The sequence below is a fragment of the Eucyclogobius newberryi genome, unplaced genomic scaffold (genome assembly GCF_026437365.1).
Source record: "Eucyclogobius newberryi isolate DKJ021-1_F unplaced genomic scaffold, fEucNew1.0.hap1 SCAF_18, whole genome shotgun sequence".
Lineage (NCBI taxonomy): Eukaryota > Metazoa > Chordata > Actinopteri > Gobiiformes > Gobiidae > Eucyclogobius > Eucyclogobius newberryi.
The window spans coordinates 3815866-3838623 of record NW_027315812.1 but is presented as its reverse complement, the minus strand read 5'-3'; the positions used below and the strand labels follow the sequence as shown (position 1 = coordinate 3838623).

General features: G+C 52.8%; 1 protein-coding gene across 1 annotated transcript in view; it reads right to left on the bottom strand.

Annotated features, from left to right (window-relative positions):
• Positions 1-22758, bottom strand: part of LOC140364296 (histone-lysine N-methyltransferase 2C-like) — a 102499-nt gene that overhangs the window by 41730 nt on the left and 38011 nt on the right. Inside the window, exons 29-45 of the mRNA XM_072450390.1 lie at positions 20477-20583; positions 19292-19460; positions 17759-17836; positions 17300-17335; positions 13623-13730; positions 13353-13385; positions 13175-13282; positions 12672-13010; positions 12404-12477; positions 11999-12193; positions 11463-11555; positions 8990-9509; positions 6402-6673; positions 5832-6077; positions 4624-4857; positions 3060-3409; positions 2176-2330 (exon numbers count right to left, since the gene is read on the bottom strand). Coding sequence (XP_072306491.1) covers positions 2176-2330; positions 3060-3409; positions 4624-4857; positions 5832-6077; positions 6402-6673; positions 8990-9509; positions 11463-11555; positions 11999-12193; positions 12404-12477; positions 12672-13010; positions 13175-13282; positions 13353-13385; positions 13623-13730; positions 17300-17335; positions 17759-17836; positions 19292-19460; positions 20477-20583 — 3117 coding nt within the window. The remainder of the gene's footprint in view (positions 1-2175; positions 2331-3059; positions 3410-4623; positions 4858-5831; positions 6078-6401; positions 6674-8989; positions 9510-11462; positions 11556-11998; positions 12194-12403; positions 12478-12671; positions 13011-13174; positions 13283-13352; positions 13386-13622; positions 13731-17299; positions 17336-17758; positions 17837-19291; positions 19461-20476; positions 20584-22758) is intronic.

The following is a 22758-nucleotide window of genomic DNA, read 5'->3' as shown; positions in this document are numbered from 1 at the left end:
GAAGACGGAGAAAGACAGTTCAAGCTGACTCAGAAAAAGACGGAAATCTACGGGAGACGAGAGATGTGATCCGTCGCGCCAATAAACAAACGCACGTGTGTGTAATAGTCTACACGGGGAGGGGCACGCGCACGGGGGAGGGGCACGCGCACGGGGGAGGGGCACGCGCACGGGGGAGGGGCACGCGCACGGGGGAGGGGCACGCGCACGGGGGAGGGGCACGCGCACGGGGGAGGCGCACGCGCACGGGGGAGCATGCGCACGGGGGAGGGGCATATGCACTTCCGCCTGCGTTCTCAAAATCGCCGAAAAATCGTCCATTGCGCCTTTAAAACCTGTTACCATCCACCTGCTCGCCGGCGAGCATTTTCCATATCTCAAATATTCTCTTACATCATCACTTTTATTTCCGTGGTCAATACCAGCAAGTTATACATCATTTTAAAGCTTATTTTCTCAACAAAACGAATATGTTATTGATTTACATTGAATTATATGCCCCAAGAAGCAATTGCCAATAGTTTGTGAGAAAGTCTCAACTTTTACAAACGCATGTCCTGTTTGCTGTCGGTGTAATCCCTCATTCGTCCAGGCGTGTTCCATAGTAGAAAAAGCTTCAGTTGTAGTCATCTGGACTCAGTTTGAAAAAATAGACGTTTCGACTCTCATCCAAGACTGGATGAGAGTCGAAACGTCTATTTTTTCAAACTGAGTCCAGATGACTACAACTGAAGCTTCGTCCTGTTTGCTGTTTATGATGGACAAACGGCTTTAATTCTGTACATCCTTGTACTCAGTCTGTCCGTAAGGAACCATTGAAAAACAATATCCACTTGTATTTTTCCTGAAGTTTTCCGATTTCGAGATATTGTCAAGTAAACAAAGTTTTCTTCTCTGATGATATTCAGGATTAAGGCTCGTCCGGCGCATTTCTCCGTCCATAACAAATGACCTGTTTGACTTATAAGATGGTGTTTGGTTCAGATGGTTAAGATGGTGTTTCTTCAGACTGTTGCCTACAGAATGAGACCGTCCATGGGTTTGTTCTCTACAGCCTTCGGAGGAAAAAAAAGGTGCTGCTTCCGATGCGCGAAGCTAGCGTGTTTTTAGCCACATAGCTAACGTTAGCAATGACTTGGCGGACTTTGATTGACATATTATTCTAGCCAATAAGAATAGCTTTAGAATGGTGGGCGGGACTTAGGGGTCCCACACACAAAATCCTCTGTAATCTCGTGCGTAAAGGCTGTAAAGAGCCTCAATTTTTGGCCAGGAGGCGACTAGATTTTACGCATAACGTTTTCTGATTTTATTAGCCTTTTGGACCCGCATTTTGTTAGATATATGTATTATTATACCAAAACAAAAATAAATTAAATATATTTTTTTTCCACCTCTATATGGGAAATTCATGGGTTAACTCATTTACACGTTTTCACATACATTGTTTTTAGCAGTTATAATTGCTATTAGTGGCCTACAAAACATCAAAATGTATGTTTTATGATCATAGAGGAGCTAAAATTGTAATAAAGCAGTTTGGCACAGTTGGCACATATTTGGATCACTTGAATATACTTTTTGATACAAAAAGGTCAACAGCACCAAAATGCCTGTTCCCAGAGCTCTGAAACTTTACACAGTTGTTGTCAACAAGATAAACATCATGTACAGTGAACAGCATAAGCACACAATGAAGTATGTCCTGCTCAGAACCATTACAAATTAACAATATTCAGGCGAGACTAAAAAAGGATGTTTTGTTCATGTTTGGGCTTCTGTAGTTTAAGTTCTGAAGCTCTGACAGTGTGACATGTGCACATCTGCAGAAACTAGAAGGCACACGGTCGTGTGTGTGTAAAACGTCTAAATGTGAGTGAGATACTGCTGTAGACGGTCGTGTGTGTGAAACGTCTAAATTTGAGTGAGTTGCTGCTGTAGACGGTCGTGTGTGTGTGTGTGTGTGTGTGTGTGTGAAACGTCTAAATGTGAGTGAGTTGCTGCTGTAGACGGTCGCGTGTGTGTGAAACGTCTAAATGTGAGTGAGTTGCTGCTGTAGACGGTCGTGTGTGTGTGTGTGTGTGTGTGTGTGAAACGTCTAAATGTGAGTGAGTTGCTGCTGTAGACGGTCGCGTGTGTGTGAAACGTCTAAATGTGAGGGGTGAAGCAGCTGACCTTGCATCATGTGTGGGTGAGCGCTGGGTCCAGAGAGCGGTCTGATCCCAGTGAAGTCTGAGGGTCTGCGGATGAGGACTCCCTCTGGACCGGGACCAGGACCGGGGCGCATGAAGGAGTCCTGCAGTCCCTGAGCTCCTGGAGGAACAGTGAACCTGCCACAGAGCACATGTTACACAGGGTCCACTCTTTGGTCAGTACATGATACACTATTATCAGGTTTACCTCGTCTTTGTACTATTAAAGATGTATTTTGTACACTTTTTGGCAGCATTTAATCAATCTCATAATAATTGTGCATAAATACATATATGTGTGTGTTTTTGCCACAGGCTTATCTGGATATATTTCAGAACTATTTAAATGTAGTTGTGACACAAGGTCATTTCAGATTTTATTGGCCAATCACTGCTGGCCTTGATTGCCTTGACCACACATTTTTCGGATTGGACAGTGACTCAGATCCTAAGTCCGTGCGGAGAGCGGCTGTGAACGCAGAAGATAAACGTCCACGAAAGCTCTGGCTCTGTAAGTGTCGTCAGCCTCTTTCAAGGCAGTAGATTAAGGATCAAAAGTATGTTTTCTTCAAATATCTTTAGCCGTTTTTGGTGCTCATTTCCCTGCACAGACCAGACTGTAGATACTGCTCATAATGGTAACGACATCAATAGTTCTACTGCTCCAAAGGCAGATGCCCCTCCCACCACACGAGGCAGTACAGGCTCCTGACAGGGGCGGAGGCTCAACTCCAGAAGGACAACTGATGTGGGCGGAGCCCTCATCATATAGGGGAGGGGCCCTCTGGTGTTTATCACCTTTAATATGATGATTTATGGGGACATTGTATAGATTGTGTCCTTGTGACTCATGTGGGCGTGTCTCACCGGAGGTGTGGTCCTCTGATGAGCATCTGTCGAGGAAAGCCCCCTGCATCGCCGGGTGGGAAACCCCGTAGCTGCTGTTCAGGGTGGAGCCTTTGAGGGGGCAGAGCCACAGGCCTCATCTGCCCAGGATACGGTGGAGGCGGGCGTCCGAACAGGTCGGGCTCCTCCTGTGGCCAATGACGAGCCGAGGGGGCGTGTCCCGGTGCCGAGGGGACATGACCAGGAGCAGGTGAAGCAGCGTGCCCCGGGGCAGCTGTGGCAGCGGGCCCAGCCTCCTGAAGACCCTTCTCCTGCCGCAGAGCGCTCTTCTGCTGCTGCTGTCGGAGGATGAGCTGCCGGAGACGCTGTCGCTGTGGAACACAAGTGTTTTAGAGCCAGGGCCACGAGAGTGAAGAGACTCATGCAACAAACACGTTCAATGGTCTAAACCAAGAACACAAATGTAAAATGATGAAACGCAGTGCTCCACAATCACACAGTCACCTGGTAAACATGACTGCAACATGACTATGTGTTAGAGTTGACTAGTCAAGATTAGATTTGATTCATGGTTGCAGCTCTGGTAAACCCTGTGGTGACGTGGTGTCACACCGAGAGACTTTTACATTTCTACCTTTAGGACCAGAATAAGGCCTTCTCTGGGACATGACATTCTCCAGAGGTGACTGTCTGAGTAGAGACACTGCCATGACATGAAGTGTTCAGGAGCATGCCACAGCCTCTCGTGCTTGTAGAGACGTGTGTTCAGGCGCGTGCTTGTAGAGACGTGTGTTCAGGCGCGTGCTACAGCCTCTTGTGCTTGTAGAGATGTGTGTTCAGGCGCGTGCTTGTAGAGACGTGTGTTCAGGCGCGTGCTACAGCCGCTTGTGCTTGTAGAGACGTGTGTTCAGGCGCGTGCTACAGCCTCTCGTGTTTGTAGAGACGTGTGTTCAGGCGCGTACTACAGCCTCTCGCTCTTGTAGAGACGTGTGTTCAGGCGCGTGCTACAGCCTCTCGTGTTTGTAGAGACGTGTGTTCAGGCGCGTACTACAGCCTCTCGTGCTTGTAGAGACGTGTGTTCAGGCGCGTGCTACAGCCTCTCGTGCTTGTAGAGATGTGTGTTCAGGCGCGTGCTTGTAGAGACGTGTGTTCAGGCGCGTGCTACAGCCTCTTGTGCTTGTAGAGACGTGTGTTCAGGCGCGTGCTACAGCCTCTCGTGTTTGTAGAGACGTGTGTTCAGGCGCGTGCTACAGCCTCTCGTGTTTGTAGAGACGTGTGTTCAGGCGCGTGCTACAGCCTCTCGTGTTTGTAGAGACGTGTGTTCAGGCGCGTGCTACAGCCTCTCGTGTTTGTAGAGACGTGTGTTCAGGCGCGTGCTACAGCCTCTCGTGTTTGTAGAGATACGTGTGTTCAGGCGCGTGCTACAGCCTCTCGTGTTTGTAGAGACGTGTTCAGGCGCATGCTACAGCCTCTCGTGCTTGTAGAGACGTGTTCAGGCGCATGCTACAGCCTCTCGTGCTTGTAGAGACGTGTTCAGGCGCGTGCTATAGCCTCTCGTGCTTGTAGAGATTTGTCTGCTCTGTACCATCTCTGTCACCTGTCTCAGTTTGTCCTCTGAGTCTCCCATCTGAGGCATCATGCTCATTGGTCCGTCGGCTCCCAGCGCTGACAGCTCGTTGGACGACTGCAGCTTGTCGTTCTGAGCGACCGTGGTCAGGTGACTCTGCTCGAAGGGGTCGTGGCCTGGAGTGTGACCCTCCTCCGATATCCCAGCATGCTTTGGGGTGTGCTGCTGAGGCCGACCCGGAGAACACTGCAACTACAACATACAGTTATAACAGAGACTGTAATACAGTTTGTAGAGGTGTAAACTACAGAGTTAGAGCTTTAATACAGATTGAGACTTGGAGACTCAGGGAAGTTTAGGTCTCAAAGCACCGTGTTTCCACTGATGCTAACTTACACGTGAAGCCTTAGCAACACAAAGCTAGCATAGCACGTTAGCAACAGCCGTTTCCTGTTTATGGCACGGCACTCGCTTTGTCAAGAGCCACAATCTGATATATCCAGGTCATAATGCGTCTGACGTTAGCATTAGCATTAGCATGACATAAAGAGAGGTTCAAACGCAGTGTAAAAGCTTTAGCCACGCCCCTCACATGCAGAGAAGTCAAAGAAATGAGGCAAAACTGTTCCTGTGCACGCTAGCTTTAGCCGTGCCCCTCACACACACTAGCTTTAGCCGTGCCCCTCACACACACTAGCTTTAGCCACGCCCCTCACACACACTCGCTTTAACCACGCCCCTCACACACACTAGCTTTAGCCACGCCCCTCACACACACTAGCTTTAGCCACGCCCCTCACACACACTAGCTTTAGCCACGCCCCTCACACACACTCGCTTTAGCCACGCCCCTCACACACACACACTAGCTTTAGCCACGCCCCTCACACACACTCTTTAGCCACGCCCCTCACACACACTAGCTTTAGCCACGCCCCTCACACACACTCGCTTTAGCCACGCCCCTCACACACTGGAATGACTAAACGTCTTTTTGTGACTCAGATCGACCTCAGGACCTCATCATTCAGGAGGATTTCAATGAGCCAGAACCTGAGCAGGAAACACAGGCATAACATAAAAACTGCACTAAAGCGTCTCAAGTCTGTGGGGCCCTGGGGGGCCAGGGCTCGTGGAAACACTCCACAAAAGCTACAGTTTTGGGGATGCTCTGATCCAGTCATCAAATCCTAACGCCTTTTACTGCATCTAAACTAGATCTTTACCTGATGATGCTGTGTGAATCCAGCGGCCTCTGCACTCAGTCCTGGAGCTCTGGGCGAGGACCCAGACGCGGCGGTTCCCTGCCCAGAGAAAGTGTCTGTTCCCTGGGTGTAGGATTCCGGAGAGGGTCTGGGTGTGCCCACGGGCGAGCGGGGGAATCGTGGTGTGCCGGGCGTCTGAGGGTTGGAGTAAGGGTCTGGAGAAGGTCTGGAGGTGAGCGGCGACTGGTGGCTGAAGGCCTCCCCGGCCTGCTGCGTGTAGTCGGGCCGCGGCGTGCCGGTGGCCTGCTGCGTGTAGTCGGGCCGCGGCGTGCCGGGGGCCTGCTGCGTGTAGTCGGGCCGCGGCGTGCCGGGGGCCTGCTGCGTGTAGTCGGGCCGCGGCGTGCCGGGGGCCTGCTGCGTGTAGTCGGGCCGCGGGGTGCCGGGGGCCTGCTGCGCGTAGTCGGGCCGCGGGGTGCCGGGGGCCTGCTGCGTGTAGTCGGGCCGCGGGGTGCCGGGGGCCTGCTGCGCGTAGTCGGGCCGCGGGGTGCCGGGGGCCTGCTGCGTGTAGTCGGGCCGCGGGGTGCCGGGGGCCTGCTGCGCGTAGTCGGGCCGCGGCGTGCCGGGGGCCTGCGAGTACGGGCTGCGGTGCGGAGAGCCCAGGCCAGACAGCGGGCTGGAGGGGAAGTCCTGGTTCTGGGCCAGAGGAAAGCCCAGGTCTGTGGGCCGAGCGGGGTCACGGCGGGTCCCGGAGAAGTCCTGCTGGTGCGGGGGCATGGGCGCTTTAAACACGGGCCGCTGGTAAGAGAGGCGAGAGTGGTCCAGCGCCGACGGGCTGAGCATCCCGGGCCGAGTCTGAGGCAGAGCTGAGGAAGAGAAGGACAGGCACTGGATTATTCCAGCACCTGACAACAACCTGCAGGTGGCCACGTTAACACGAGATATTGACACAAACGCTGTAGTGATGAGTCTTTTGAACCGGGGGTCTCGCGGTGCACCTGAGGTCCGCTGTGGGACTAATCAAACTAATATCTCAGTTAGAGCTGGGTTGAAAAAAATCGATTTTCCGATTTTTAATCGATTCACATATTAATGACCGATAATCGATTCGTACGTCCAAAGATCGATTTTTTTTAAATTAAAAAATAAATAAATTATTTTTTTGAAAAATGCTCAACGTTTACATTTTATACTTACAGTTTCAGTACTGGCAGTGTGTGAGCAGTTTAAAATAAAAATGCTTTTGGTAGCAACCGCTTTTGGGTGAATTCTTCATTATTTTCAAGCATAATAATAATGCAGTGGTTCGTGTCGCAGTAGAATCCACTGTTGCAGATGTCGTCACCTCAATGATGTCCTCCATTTATTGTCCTGAATTCTCTTTCTTGAAGGTAGATTGACCCTTAACCTTTTCATTAGTCTTCCATCAGTAACTACCAATACTTGCAAGATTTGCTGTTTAATATTGATATAATACTAGTTTTAATATGTTGCTTCTCTACACAGTCATGAGGTGAAGGAAACGGTTCAAATACATTTTTCATTTTTAATAACATTAACCCCCGGATCGAATCGAAATCAGATCGAATCGGAAATCAGATCGAAATCAGATCGAAATCAGAGCGAATCGGATGGAATCTGAGAAAATCGTAAAAATCGTTTTTGAAACGAAAAAATCGGAATCGAATCGATTCTTGAAATTTGAATCGAAACCCAGTGAATAGGAGTCTGATTGTGATGAAACACAGTGTTTTGAAACTTAAACTAGAAAACACAATGTGTCCCTTGGACAGAGCTTCCTCTGACATCCTCTGCAGTGTCAAACGCTTGCGCTTCCTGCTCTACAACGCACGTTATAATGAAAAAAGGGTTCAAAGCGTGGAAATAAAGTAGCTGCTTAAAGTCAGAAAAGTACAGTATTTATATTTTGTCATTTGCAACTGTTTAGTGAAAAGTAATGTCCCCCTAAACCTACATGGCCCTGTGTGGACAGTAATGTCCCCCTAAACCTACATGGCCCTGTGTGGACAGTAATGTCCCCCTAAACCTACATGGCCCTGTGTGGACAGTAATGTCCCCCTAAACCTACATGGCCCTTTGTGGACAGTAATGTCCCCCTAAAGCTACATGGCCCTGTGAGGACAGTAATGTCCCCCTAAACCTACATGGCCCTGTGAGGACAGTAATGTCCCCCTAAAGCTACATGGCCCTGTGTGGACAGTAATGTCCCCCTAAAGCTACATGGCCCTGTGTGGACAGTAATGTCCCCCTAAAGCTACATGGCCCTGTGTGGACAGTAATGTCCCCCTAAACCTACATGGCCCTGTGAGGACAGTAGTGTCCCCCTAAAGCTACATGGCCCTGTGAGGACAGTAATGTCCCCCTAAAGCTACATGGCCCTGTGTGGACAGTAATGTCCCCCTAAAGCTACATGGCCCTGTGAGGACAGTAATGTCCCCCTAAAGCTACATGGCCCTGTGTGGACAGTAATGTCCCCCTAAACCTACATGGCCCTGTGAGGACAGTAGTGTCCCCCTAAAGCTACATGGCCCTGTGAGGACAGTAATGTCCCCCTAAAGCTACATGGCCCTGTGTGGACAGTAATGTCCCCCTAAAGCTACATGGCCCTGTGTGGACAGTAATGTCCCCCTAAAGCTACATGGCCCTGTGAGGACAGTAGTGTCCCCCTAAACCTACATGGCCCTGTGAGGACAGTAGTGTCCCCCTAAAGCTACATGGCCCTGTGTGGACAGTAATGTCCCCCTAAAGCTACATGGCCCTGTGTGGACAGTAATGTCCCCCTAAAGCTACATGGCCCTGTGAGGACAGTAGTGTCCCCCTAAAGCTACATGGCCCTGTGAGGACAGTAATGTCCCCCTAAAGCTACATGGCCCTGTGAGGACAGTAATGTCCCCCTAAAGCTAATAGCTGGAGCACCTTTAGCAGGAGCTGCTCCAGTGTCTGATCACAGTGAGTGTTACAGCTCTGGAGGAGTTGTGGCTCCTCCTCTCACATCGTCTTTGAGCCTGAATCAAAGTGTTCTTCAAAATGCATGAACTATATAAACTTATCATTCTGGACAGAGAAATGAGCTTCTCAAACTGAAAGACGTTGAACTTAGAGTCCGTGCATGTTCTAATGTTCTGGGTCATACTTCTGTGTCTTGAGTCATCTGGACTTACTTTGCTGAGGAGTCATGCTCTTGAAGATCTCTGCCGCTTTGGCATCTGGAGACGGTGACCCCAGTGCATCGTGGGCCGGAGAGGCACTCAGCGAGTTCCTGCGCGGCTGCAGGGGCGGCTGCAGGGGCGACTGCAGGGGCGACTGCAGGGGCGGCTGCAGGGGCAACTGCAGGGGCAACTGCAAGGGCGGCTGTGGAGCGCTGGGGGGCCGCGGCGTGCCGACCATTTTGCCGTAGGGGTCCCAGGGAGAGGACGGGCGTGAGGACGGTGGAGAGAACATCTGTGGAGACGAGGGAGAAAATCCGGACAGAGGCGGAGCCTGGGGCCGCAGGAACACGTCATCCACCAAACCCGGCTGCTGATTGGACGTCATGGGGCTGCGGCTGCCGGTGTCCGGGGAAACGCCGCCGCACAGCCTCTGATTGGTCAGGATCTGCTGCTGGCGCTGCTCGTTCTTCACCTGCTCCAGCTTCTGCGTGGCCTCGATCTTGGCCTGCTGTTTGCTCATGTGACGCATTTGCTGCAAACGCACAGAGCGCAGTGAGACGCCGACACAGCCTCCACCAACAGCACAAACTAAAGGACCAGCAACTGTGTCAGATGCCCTCCCGTCCTCCCGTGGAGTTCATTTAGCAGCTGAGGTGTGTGGAATTAAACCTTCAGCTGAGATCTTTTGTATGATCAGATTTACTTTCAGTATCTGGATTTTGCAGCACAAATTTACGTTTTGATTTTAATTTCATTTCATCTACTTTAGATGCCGTGGCAACATTCGCAGTGAATAAGTCACATTTTCTTGTGTCATTTCAATTGAGTTTTTTTTAATGAGAAAAATAAATAGGAAAATGTTCACCACAAAAGTCAGTCACTGAGATTTAGAAGAATCAAACTAACCCTGATCCTGGATGATCTGCTCTACGTTCTAACACACACTTCTATTGGTCGCCCTCTGAGTGAGTGACAGCTGGATGTAACCAACCACAGTGAGGCGCTAACCCTCAGAAGCAGCACATTAACCCTCTTAAAGACCAAAGATCACGTGTTCATACATTGTTATGGCTCAAAGAAAGTTGTGATTCACGGATAAGTTAGAAAGTGAGTGGTCCATTAGTTTGCGCCGTGTCGAGTTGGTATGAAGTCGTTACATGGCGTGGTAATGCTCTCTGTCCCTGACTCTGAGGATGGAGCATGCAGTGACCAGCAGGGGGCGCAACAGGGAGACAGCACTCACTTTACATCCACTAACACTGGTTTACTGGATGTAAACCGTGTTGTCCTCGGTGCAGTTTGCGTTCTAGCGGGGGCAGGGGTTTCTCACTCTCTCACCTGTTTTACTCACTCATCATAAAACATAAGGGTTCAAAGACAGACTGAGCGGCAGACACCGCTCCGGGACGCGACTCGGAACCGTCCCGACCCGGAGAGCGTGCCTGAGAGTTCTGAGTCCAACTATCTGAGATCCTCTGGGGGGTGAAAAAGGTCACATTGTGTCGCTACGTTTGTCCTCCGGGGTCAGATCTGAGCCACCTCCAGACCACCAGGGGGCGCCAGCGGGGCAACTGATCCAACGTTTACTCACTCGGATGTGTCTCCAGCTACAGCTCAAGACTTTGGCAACGATTCCACAGCTAATAGTATTTTGAAAACAAAAACACCTTTTTTTTATGACAAATACAGGGAGAAGTCTATTATCATATTATTATTTTCTAGAACCTTCAGACGACATATTTCAACCCGACTGTCGCCTCGCTGAGTTTGGGCGAACACCACACCAGCAGATGGCGCTTTAACTACCGGTAACCAACTGTAACTCGTCAAAAAGCCACTGAGGCGTTGACCATTTCTGATTTTCATAAGTACTGTATTTTCTGCACTATAAGGCGCACTTAAAAAGCCTTTAATTGTCTCAAAAAAACGACAGCGCGCATTATAATCCAGTGCGCCTTGTATATGGATTAATGTGGTTGTGCTGACTGAGCTCGAAGCCATTTTGTGTGGTTTGTTTCGCTTCATGTGCCTTAAATATGAAAAATGATCAAAAATAGACCCTTCATTGACAGTGCGCCCTATAGTGTGGGAAATACGGTAATTCACTTTATTTGTAAATGTTTGTAAATCCAGACGCCTTCAGTCACTATAGTATTTTTCACGTCTCAGCGCGAGTCTTGACGCACAATAGAAATAATCGTTGCCCTGGTTACGACACGGCTTCGATTGTGATTGCCAATCAGAGCACAGACTACATTCCCAACCTTTACTTTCAATTTGACACAGTTCAGTCTCATTTCCCATGTGATAAAGCTGTGGATGTGCGTTAAACGTGTGTGGGGCTTTGAAGCTGGAGGTTGGCTGCAGTACCGCCGGTGGCCTGGGGGAGGAGCTCCGGGGGGAGGAGCTCCGGGGGGAGGAGCTCCGGGGGGAGGAGCTCAGGGCGTTGGACACAGAAGTCTGCCTGAACGAGTTGAGATCTTACCAGAGGCTCTTTTCCTGCTACAGACGCCTGGAAGGGACAATCTTTATGTGATGGTGATTTTAGCCCGGAGCCCCATCTCTCATTTACCTCTCCCTTTTCAATGACAGTTAGAGACATTAGTGAGACCTCATGCACATCGTTAATATTCAAATGATCATGACAATATGCAAATGAGCCCCGCCCACACCACACACCTGAGAAAGACATGCGACTATTATGGAGCTAAACCAGGGGAAACAGACAACAGCCGACCCGGGCTAAAGCGGAGCTAAAGCGGGGCTAAACCAGGACTAAACCAGGACTAAACCATGACTTAACCAGGTCTAAACAAGGTCTAAACAGTGTCTAAACCATGACTAAACCATGACTAAACCAGGACAGCGTCAGGACTAAACCAGGGCTAAACCAAGCCTAAACCAGGGCTAAACCAAGCCTAAACCAGGGCTAAACCAGGGCTAACGTCTACACTAGTTTCACGTCGGTTTCCCCTGCGTCTCTAACAGATGATGTGGATGGCGTTAAAATGGCCGCCTCACCTGCCGCATCTTCCACTCCTGCTCCTGCTCCGTCTCCTTGGGCCTCAGCGGGTCCTTGAACATGGCGTCTGTCTCCATGGAAACAGGGTCGTAGGTCATCTGTGGCTGAGGCGGGGGAGCGAGGCGTTTCAGCGGGTCAGGAGGCAGCTGGACTTTGTTGATCCTTTGAGCCGCTCGGTTGTCTCGCGCTTTTTGCTGCAAAATGATATTTCATATTTGAGTTCTCGTGTGTCTCTTTGAGGAGGGTTTTCAGGCTCCTCCCCCATCCTCCACCCCCCTAAGGATGGAGGATGTTACTAAGGTTACTAAGAGCAACAGTCAACCATCCGTGCTGTGGCACCTCGTGTCGTGCTTTTGGACTAAACTACATTGACTTGAACATGTAAATATACATTTGAAACTGACCACAAAAGGGGCGCGGTCCTGGGGGCTGGCTTTCCTCCACAGTTTGGCGATCTGCTTCATCCTGGACGTCCAATCTGAAACAGCACAAAGATGAATGAGACTGTGCCATAGGTCATTTTGTTACCTGGACCATAACTGGACCAGGACTAAACCAGACTGGGGCCTGGGCCTGGACCCACCCGGCCCCCGGACCCACCCGGCCCCCGGTCCCACCCGGCCCCCGGACCCTGGACCCCTGACCCACCCGGGCACTGGCCCCTGGCCCCACCTGGGTGCTGCTCCTTGAGTTGGGGGAACTTGATGTTGCAGTAGAGCACTGGAGCGACCGTGGCGCCTTCTCCCAGAGGCTCCTCCTTCTCCCACTTCAACATTCCTCTCTGCGCCGTCGACAGAACGTCCTGCTCCTCTGCGGGAGACTGCGCCTGATTGGATGGCTGCATGGAGTGGGCGGGGCCCGGAAGGGGTGGGGTAGGGCCAGAATGAGGGGGAGGGGTCATCCTGAAGCGGGGTGTGGCCTGCGGGCCCAGAGGCATCATGGGAGAGCCGGAGAAGTGAGTGGAGGAGCCCATGAGACCGTTCACCAGCGGAAGACGGGGAAACTGTCCACCTGAAGAGAGACCAACATTATAATATCCCCCTTCCCCCTGTCCCCGCCCACATGCCTGTCCTACTTATATGCAACATTATGGGGGAAGTAAACGTGTTCAACTCTCAATGGTTTCATTGAGAGTTGAACACGTTTACTTCCCAGATGAATGAGAACACTCGTACCTGGGACAGGGGGGTGGGGCTTGCCACTGGCCTGAGGCTCTGATTGGCTGTTGTGGTTTGGACTGAGGACAGCGGTGAACAGCTCCTCCACGTCTTTCCCCTCGAGTTCTGACAGAAACACACGGCGTCCATCAAACTGAACGAACCCAGAGGTCATAAACGTGGAGCAGAGACGTACCTGGGATTTTGTAGAGTTTACTGAGAATCGCACCTGGAACATGACACACGAGACGTTTAGTGAAGGAGGAACGTGAAAGGCACAAAGTTCTATCTCTAAATCACGCTCAAAAAGCCAACTGGACCACGTGATCGTTTGCCTTAGCATTGACATTCTAGAATATTTAGACTTTTCTTTGGTTTAAAATGTGTTTAAAACTCTCACTGTTCAATAGAAATAGCAGTTTAGACTCATGGACAGTTCTAGAGTGATAAACTGATCCGGTCTCACCGTCGGACACCATTTTGTCCAGTTCTGGGCTGAGGATGGCGTCCAGAGGCTCCTCCTGCATCGAGCGCCGCGTCCGCCCGCCGTCCATGGGCCCCATGTCCAGACCGGCTGCAACACACCACAAAACACACAGGACCATCAGAGACCTGACCGCTCAGAGGTGTGACCAGAGGAGGCGGAGCAGGAAGGAGCAGAGACCTGACCGCTCAGAGGTGTGACCAGAGGAGGCGGAGCAGGAGGAGCAGGAGGAGCAGAGACCTGACCGCTCAGAGGTGTGACCAGAGGAGGCGGAGCAGGAAGGAGCAGAGACCTGACCGCTCAGAGGTGTGACCAGAGGAGGCGGAGCAGGAGGAGCAGGAGGAGCAGAGACCTGACCGCTCAGAGGTGTGACCAGAGGAGGCGGAGCAGGAAGGAGCAGAGACCTGACCGCTCAGAGGTGTGACCAGAGGAGGAGGAGCAGGAGGAGCAGAGACCTGACCGCTCAGAGGTGTGACCAGAGGAGGCGGAGCAGGAGGAGCAGGAGGAGCAGAGACCTGACCGCTCAGAGGTGTGACCAGAGGAGGCGGAGCGGGAAGGAGCAGAGACCTGACCGCTCAGAGGTGTGACCAGAGGAGGCGGAGCGGGAACGAGCAGAGACTTGACCGCTCAGAGGTGTGACCAGAGGAGGCGGAGCAGGAGGAGCAGAGACCTGACCGCTCAGAGGTGTGACCAGAGGAGGCGGAGCAGGAAGGAGCAGAGACCTGACCGCTCAGAGGTGTGACCAGAGGAGGCGGAGCAGGAGGAGCAGGAGGAGCAGAGACCTGACCGCTCAGAGGTGTGACCAGAGGAGGCGGAGCAGGAAGGAGCAGGAGGAGCAGAGACCTGACCGCTCAGAGGTGTGACCAGAGGAGGAGGAGCAGGAGGAGCAGAGACCTGACCGCTCAGAGGTGTGACCAGAGGAGGCGGAGCAGGAGGAGCAGGAGGAGCAGAGACCTGACCGCTCAGAGGTGTGACCAGAGGAGGCGGAGCAGGAGGAGCAGAGACCTGACCGCTCAGAGGTGTGACCAGAGGAGGCGGAGCAGGAGGAGCAGGAGGAGCAGAGACCTGACCGCTCAGAGGTGTGACCAGAGGAGGCGGAGCAGGAAGGAGCAGGAGGAGCAGAGACCTGACCGCTCAGAGGTGTGACCAGAGGAGGAGGAGCAGGAGGAGCAGAGACCTGACCGCTCAGAGGTGTGACCAGAGGAGGCGGAGCAGGAGGAGCAGGAGGAGCAGAGACCTGACCGCTCAGAGGTGTGACCAGAGGAGGCGGAGCAGGAAGGAGCAGAGACCTGACCGCTCAGAGGTGTGACCAGAGGAGGAGGAGCAGGAGGAGCAGAGACCTGACCGCTCAGAGGTGTGACCAGAGGAGGCGGAGCAGGAGGAGCAGGAGGAGCAGAGACCTGACCGCTCAGAGGTGTGACCAGAGGAGGAGGAGCAGGAGGAGCAGAGACCTGACCGCTCAGAGGTGTGACCAGAGGAGGCGGAGCAGGAGGAGCAGGAGGAGCAGAGACCTGACCGCTCAGAGGTGTGACCAGAGGAGGCGGAGCAGGAAGGAGCAGAGACCTGACCGCTCAGAGGTGTGACCAGAGGAGGCGGAGCGGGAAGGAGCAGAGACCTGACCGCTCAGAGGTGTGACCAGAGGAGGCGGAGCAGGAGGAGCAGGAGGAGCAGAGACCTGACCGCTCAGAGGTGTGACCAGAGGAGGCGGAGCGGGAAGGAGCAGAGACCTGACCGCTCAGAGGTGTGACCAGAGGAGGCGGAGCGGGAACGAGCAGAGACTTGACCGCTCAGAGGTGTGACCAGAGGAGGCGGAGCAGGAGGAGCAGAGACCTGACCGCTCAGAGGTGTGACCAGAGGAGGCGGAGCGGGAAGGAGCAGAGACCTGACCGCTCAGAGGTGTGACCAGAGGAGGCGGAGCGGGAACGAGCAGAGAGTTGACCGCTCAGAGGTGTGACCAGAGGAGGAGGAGCAGGAGGAGCAGAGACCTGACCGCTCAGAGGTGTGACCAGAGGAGGCGGAGCAGGAGGAGCAGGAGGAGCAGAGACCTGACCGCTCAGAGGTGTGACCAGAGGAGGCGGAGCAGGAAGGAGCAGGAGGAGCAGAGACCTGACCGCTCAGAGGTGTGACCAGAGGAGGCGGAGCAGGAAGGAGCAGAGACCTGACCGCTCAGAGGTGTGACCAGAGGAGGCGGAGCGGGAAGGAGCAGAGACCTGACCGCTCAGAGGTGTGACCAGAGGAGGCGGAGCAGGAGGAGCAGGAGGACAGAGACCTGACCGCTCAGAGGTGTGACCAGAGGAGGCGGAGCAGGAAGGAGCAGAGACCTGACCGCTCAGAGGTGTGACCAGAGGAGGCGGAGCGGGAAGGAGCAGAGACCTGACCGCTCAGAGGTGTGACCAGAGGAGGCGGAGCGGGAACGAGCAGAGACTTGACCGCTCAGAGGTGTGACCAGAGGAGGCGGAGCAGGAGGAGCAGAGACCTGACCGCTCAGAGGTGTGACCAGAGGAGGCGGAGCGGGAAGGAGCAGAGACCTGACCGCTCAGAGGTGTGACCAGAGGAGGCGGAGCAGGAGGAGCAGAGACCTGACCGCTCAGAGGTGTGACCAGAGGAGGCGGAGCGGGAACGAGCAGAGACTTGACCGCTCAGAGGTGTGACCAGAGGAGGCGGAGCAGGAGGAGCAGGAGGAGCAGAGACCTGACCGCTCAGAGGTGTGACCAGAGGAGGCGGAGCAGGAGGAGCAGGAAGGAGCAGAGACCTGACCGCTCAGAGGTGTGACCAGAGGAGGCGGAGCGGGAAGGAGCAGAGACCTGACCGCTCAGAGGTGTGACCAGAGGAGGCGGAGCAGGAGGAGCAGAGACCTGACCGCTCAGAGGTGTGACCAGAGGAGGCGGAGCGGGAAGGAGCAGAGACTTGACCGCTCAGAGGTGTGACCAGAGGAGGCGGAGCGGGAAGGAGCAGAGACCTGACCGCTCAGAGGTGTGACCAGAGGAGGCGGAGCAGGAGGAGCAGAGACCTGACCGCTCAGAGGTGTGACCAGAGGAGGCGGAGCGGGAAGGAGCAGAGACTTGACCGCTCAGAGGTGTGACCAGAGGAGGCGGAGCAGGAGGAGCAGAGACCTGACCGCTCAGAGGTGTGACCAGAGGAGGCGGAGCAGGAGGAGCAGAGACCTGACCGCTCAGAGGTGTGACCAGAGGAGGCGGAGCGGGAAGGAGCAGAGACCTGACCGCTCAGAGGTGTGACCAGAGGAGGCGGAGCGGGAACGAGCAGAGACTTGACCGCTCAGAGGTGTGACCAGAGGAGGCGGAGCAGGAGGAGCAGGAGGAGCAGAGACCTGACCGCTCAGAGGTGTGACCAGAGGAGGCGGAGCGGGAAGGAGCAGAGACCTGACCGCTCAGAGGTGTGACCAGAGGAGGCGGAGCAGGAGGAGCAGAGACCTGACCGCTCAGAGGTGTGACCAGAGGAGGCGGAGCGGGAAGGAGCAGAGACTTGACCGCTCAGAGGTGTGACCAGAGGAGGCGGAGCAGGAGGAGCAGAAGCTGGAGGAGCGTCAGGAGTTTAGAGCGTGAAATGAGGCTGGAAAAGTGAACGTTTGAGTGACAGCTGTGGGGGAGACAGGTTTCGTTTTAGGAGAAAAGGGAAAAAAGGGCGTGAGCGAGTCTTACCGAACGGAGACGGGGAGCGCTCGCCCTGGTACTGACCTAAGAGTTCACAAAAATAATCAGATCAAATCAAAAAGGCTCAAAGTCCTCGAGACTGAGCCAAAAAAACGACAAAAACGATGATACTTTTCCCAAACTGATCCGTCCGTCTTGGTGTTTTGGCTCAAGACAGATTTATTTTGCCTTCCATAAGTGTTGACTACATTAAATACGTGATTGGTCAACTCCGCCCGTCACTCCCTCAGGCTGACCAATGAGAGGAGTGGGCGTGTCTGAGCGTTATGACATCATGGTGAATATGTAGACTGAGGCGTGTGAAGTGAAACGTGGTGAACTGTGACTCATTAAAGGGGGAACTTTCTAGTCGAGCCTGTGTCCTGACCGTGAGCCGCTGCGTCTCCACAGACCTGACTCGTAAGCTTCCGTTTGTGAGTGACACGGTGTTTGATGGTCAGACTTTACCTGTTTGTCCTGTGGCCAGAATGTGAGGGTCGGTGTTGAGAACGTCAGACAGATCCACCAGCGCCTCCTCAGACACGGCTGAACGTGACCAACACAAACACCAATGAATGAGATGGAAATGAGACTGACCCATGACCCCCTGACACCCATGACCCTCTGACACCCATGACCCCCTGACACCCTTGACCCTCTGACACCCTTGACACCCTTGACCCTCTGAAACCCTTGACCCTCTGACACCCTTGACACCGATGACCCTCTGACACCCTTGACCCTCTGACACCCTTGACCCTCTGACACCCTTGACACCCTTGACCCTCTGACACCCTTGACCCTCTGACACCCATGACCCTCTGACACCCTTGACCCTCTGACACCCTTGACACCCTTGACCCTCTGACACCCTTGACCCTCTGACACCCTTGACCCTCTGACACCCTTGACACCCTTGACCCTCTGACACCCTTGACCCTCTGACACCCTTGACCCTCTGACACCCTTGACCCTCTGACACCCTTGACCCTCTGACACCCTTGACACCCTTGACCCTCTGACACCCTTGACCCTCTGACACCCTTGACCCTCTGACACCCTTGACCCTCTGACACCCTTGACACCCATGACCCTCTGACACCCTTGACCCTCTGACACCCTTGACACCCATGACCCTCTGACACCCTTGACCCTCTGACACCCTTGACCCTCTGACACCCTTGACACCGATGACCCTCTGACACCCTTGACCCTCTGACACCCTTGACCCTCTGACACCCTTGACCCTCTGACACCCTTGACCCTCTGACACCCTTGACACCCATGACCCTCTGACACCCTTGACCCTCTGACACCCTTGACCCTCTGACACCCTTGACCCTCTGACACCCTTGACCCTCTGACACCCTTGACACCCTTGACACCGATGACCCTCTGACACCCTTGACACCGATGACCCTCTGACACCCTTGACACCGATGACCCTCTGACACCCTTGACCCTCTGACACCCTTGACCCTCTGACACCCTTGACCCTCTGACACCCTTGACCCTCTGACACCCTTGACACCCTTGACCCTCTGACACCGATGACCCTCTGACACCCTTGACCCTCTGACACCCTTGACCCTCTGACACCCTTGACCCTCTGACACCCTTGACCCTGACACCCTTGACACCCTTGACCCCTTTGGCTCCTCTGACCCCTCGGCTCCTCTGAATCCCTCGGCTCCTCTGACCCCTCGGCTCCTCTGACCCCTCGGCTCCTCTGACCCCTCGGCTCCTCTGACCCCTCGGCTCCTCTGACCCCTCGGCTCCTCTGACCCCTCGGCTCCTCTGACCCCTCGGCTCCTCTGAATCCCTCAGCTCCTCTGAATCCCTCAGCTCCTCTGACCCCCTCAGCTCCTCTGACCCCCTCAGCTCCTCTGACCCCCTCAGCTCCTCTGACCCCCTCAGCTCCTCTGACCCTCTGGCTCCTCTGACCCCTCTGTGAGGTCAGTTTCCACCCCCCTCCGCGTTTCCTCTGAATGTAATACTTACGCAGAGGGCCGTGCTTCTGGGGGGCGTGGCCATGCAGCACAGGGGCGGGGCCTTTCATTGGGCCCGAGGCAGAGCTGGGTCCGGATTGGCAGAGACCTGGAGCCTCTTGCCCCGCCCTCCTATCAATCAAGCGGCTGCGGTCCAGAAGATCACGACCGAAAAATGCCTCCTGAAACGCACGAAAACAGAAGTATAAGAGCGTTTCCACAACACGGCCAGCTCTCCACAGATCTGACCTGTAACTGGGGGTGTGACTTTAGAAATACTTCATCATGCAAAGCTCCAGTTGAATTAAATTATAGCCAGTTAAAACAGCCGAATGATTTATTTAAAACTCTTCCAAAGCCAAAGACTCCCACAGCCTCAGGAGACGCTAGGAGGACTGAGGTTTGAGGTTCATTAGCTATAGCATTAGCATTATCCGTAGCATTAGCTGTAGCATTAGCTGTAGCATTAATTATAGCGTTAGCTGTAGCATAATACGTAGCATTAGCTGCAGCATAATCCGTAGCATTAAAGGCGGTATGGACAATTTTTCGTCGATTTGAGAACGCAGGTGGAAGTGCTCATGCCCCTCCCCTGTGTGGACCGATACAACACACACGTGCGTTTGTTTATTAGCGCAACGGATCACATCGCATCTCTCGTCTCCCGTAGATTTCTGTCCACTTCTGCGTCAGCTCGAACTGTCTTTTTCCGTCTTCATTTTGCCCCGTACACTGAGGGAACTATATTATGATAGATCCATGCGCTTAGGCACGCGGAAACATGGGCACGAGCCTGACGCGGCTGCAGGTGAGCGGTAGATGCGTTTTATGATTGATACGTGGCAGGACAAATGATTTATCCAAGCCACGAGGAAATATGAGAAAAAATTTGCTGAAAAAAATCGTCCATTCCACCTTTAACTTTAGCATTATCTGCAGCATAATCCGTAGCATAATCTGTAGCATAATCCGTATCATTAGCTGTAGCATTATCCGTAGCATTAGCTGTAGCACTGTCCGTAGCATTATCTGCAGCATAATCCGTAGCATAATCTGTAGCATAATCCGTAGCATTAGCTGTAGCATTATCCATAGCATTAGCTGTAGCACTATCCATAGCATCAGCTGTAGCACTATCCGTAGCATCAGCTGTAGCATAATCGGTAGCATCAGCTGTAGCATTATACGTAGCATTAACCTGTAAATATGAGGGGAAGGTCTCCTCCAGCTTGGTCCTCTTCTTCCTGTATCTCTTCTTGACTTTCTCGGCGGCGGGATCAGCCGACGTGTCCATGGCGTCTCCGTCTGAAACGAGCACACGGCGTCAAGCCTCTGCTGACAGGTGTGTGTGTGTGTGTGTGTGTGTGTGTGATGAGTGTGTGTGATGAGTGTGTGTGTGTGATGAGTGTGTGTGATGAGTGTGTGTGATGAGTGTGTGTGTGTGATGAGTGTGTGTGATGAGTGTGTGTGTGATGAGTGTGTGTGTGATGAGTGTGTGTGATGAGTGTGTGTGATGAGTGTGTGTGTGTGTGTGTGTGTGTGTGTGTGATGAGTGTGTGTGATGATGTGTGTGTGTGTGTGTGTGTGTGTGTGATGAGTGTGTGTGTGTGATGAGTGTGTGTGTGTGATGAGTGTGTGTGATGAGTGTGTGTGTGTGATGAGTGTGTGTGATGATGTGTGTGTGTGATGAGTGTGTGTGATGATGTGTGTGTGTGTGTGTGTGTGTGTGTGATGAGTGTGTGTGATGAGTGTGTGTGTGTGATGAGTGTGTGTGATGAGTGTGTGTGTGTGATGAGTGTGTGTGATGATGTGTGTGTGTGTGTGATGAGTGTGTGTGTGTGATGAGTGTGTGTGATGATGTGTGTGTGTGTGTGTGTGTGTGATGAGTGTGTGTATGTGATGAGTGTGTGTGTGATGAGTGTGTGTGTGATGAGTGTGTGTGATGAGTGTGTGTGTGTGTGATGAGTGTGTGTGTGTGTGTGATGAGTGTGTGTGATGAGTGTGTGATGAGTGTGTGTGATGAGTGTGTGTGATGAGTGTGTGTGTGTGTGTGTGATGAGTGTGTGTGATGAGTGTGTGTGTGTGTGTGTGTGTGATGAGTGTGTGCGATGAGTGTGTGCGATGAGTGTGTGATGAGTGTGTGTGATGAGTGTGTGTGATGAGTGTGTGCGATGAGTGTGTGTGATGAGTGTGTGTGATGAGTGTGTGTGTGATGAGTGTGTGTGTGTGTGTGTGATGAGTGTGTGTGATGAGTGTGTGTGATGAGTGTGTGTGTGTGTGTGATGAGTGTGTGTGATGAGTGTGTGTGTGTGTGTGTGATGAGTGTGTGTGATGAGTGTGTGTGATGAGTGTGTGTGTGTGTGTGTGTGATGAGTGTGTGTGATGAGTGTGTGTGTGTGTGTGTGATGAGTGTGTGCGATGAGTGTGTGATGAGTGTGTGCGATGAGTGTGTGATGAGTGTGTGATGAGTGTGTGTGATGAGTGTGTGTGATGAGTGTGTGATGAGTGTGTGATGAGTGTGTGTGTGTGTGTGATGAGTGTGTGATGAGTGTGTGTGTGTGTGTGTGATGAGTGTGTGTGATGAGTGTGTGTGATGAGTGTGTGTGTGTGTGTGTGATGAGTGTGTGCGATGAGTGTGTGTGATGAGTGTGTGCAATGAGTGTGTGTGTGTGTGCGATGAGTGTGTGCGATGAGTGTGTGCGATGAGTGTGTGTGTGTGTGTGTGTGTGTGCGATGAGTGTGTGTGTGTGTGTGTGATGAGTGTGTGTGTGATGAGTGTGTGTGTGTGATGAGTGTGTGTGTGTGATGAGTGTGTGTGTGTGATGAGTGTGTGTGTGATGAGTGTGTGTGTGATGAGTGTGTGTGTGTGTGTGTGATGAGTGTGTGTGTGATGAGTGTGTGTGATGAGTGTGTGTGTGTGTGTGTGATGAGTGTGTGCGATGAGTGTGTGTGTGTGATGAGTGTGTGTGTGATGAGTGTGTGCGATGAGTGTGTGTGTGATGAGTGTGTGTGTGTGTGATGAGTGTGTGCGATGAGTGTGTGCGATGAGTGTGTGTGTGATGAGTGTGTGTGATGAGTGTGTGTGTGTGTGTGTGTGTGATGAGTGTGTGTGTGAGTGTGTGCGATGAGTGTGTGTGTGTGTGATGAGTGTGTGTGTGATGAGTGTGTGTGATGAGTGTGTGTGATGAGTGTGTGTGTGTGTGTGCGATGAGTGTGTGCGATGAGTGTGTGTGTGTGATGAGTGTGTGTGTGTGATGAGTGTGTGTGTGATGAGTGTGTGCGATGAGTGTGTGTGTGATGAGTGTGTGTGTGTGTGTGATGAGTGTGTGCGATGAGTGTGTGCGATGAGTGTGTGCGATGAGTGTGTGTGTGATGAGTGTGTGTGATGAGTGTGTGCGATGAGTGTGTGCGATGAGTGTGTGTGTGTGATGAGTGTGTGTGTGTGTGTGTGCGATGAGTGTGTGTGTGTGTGTGTGTGAT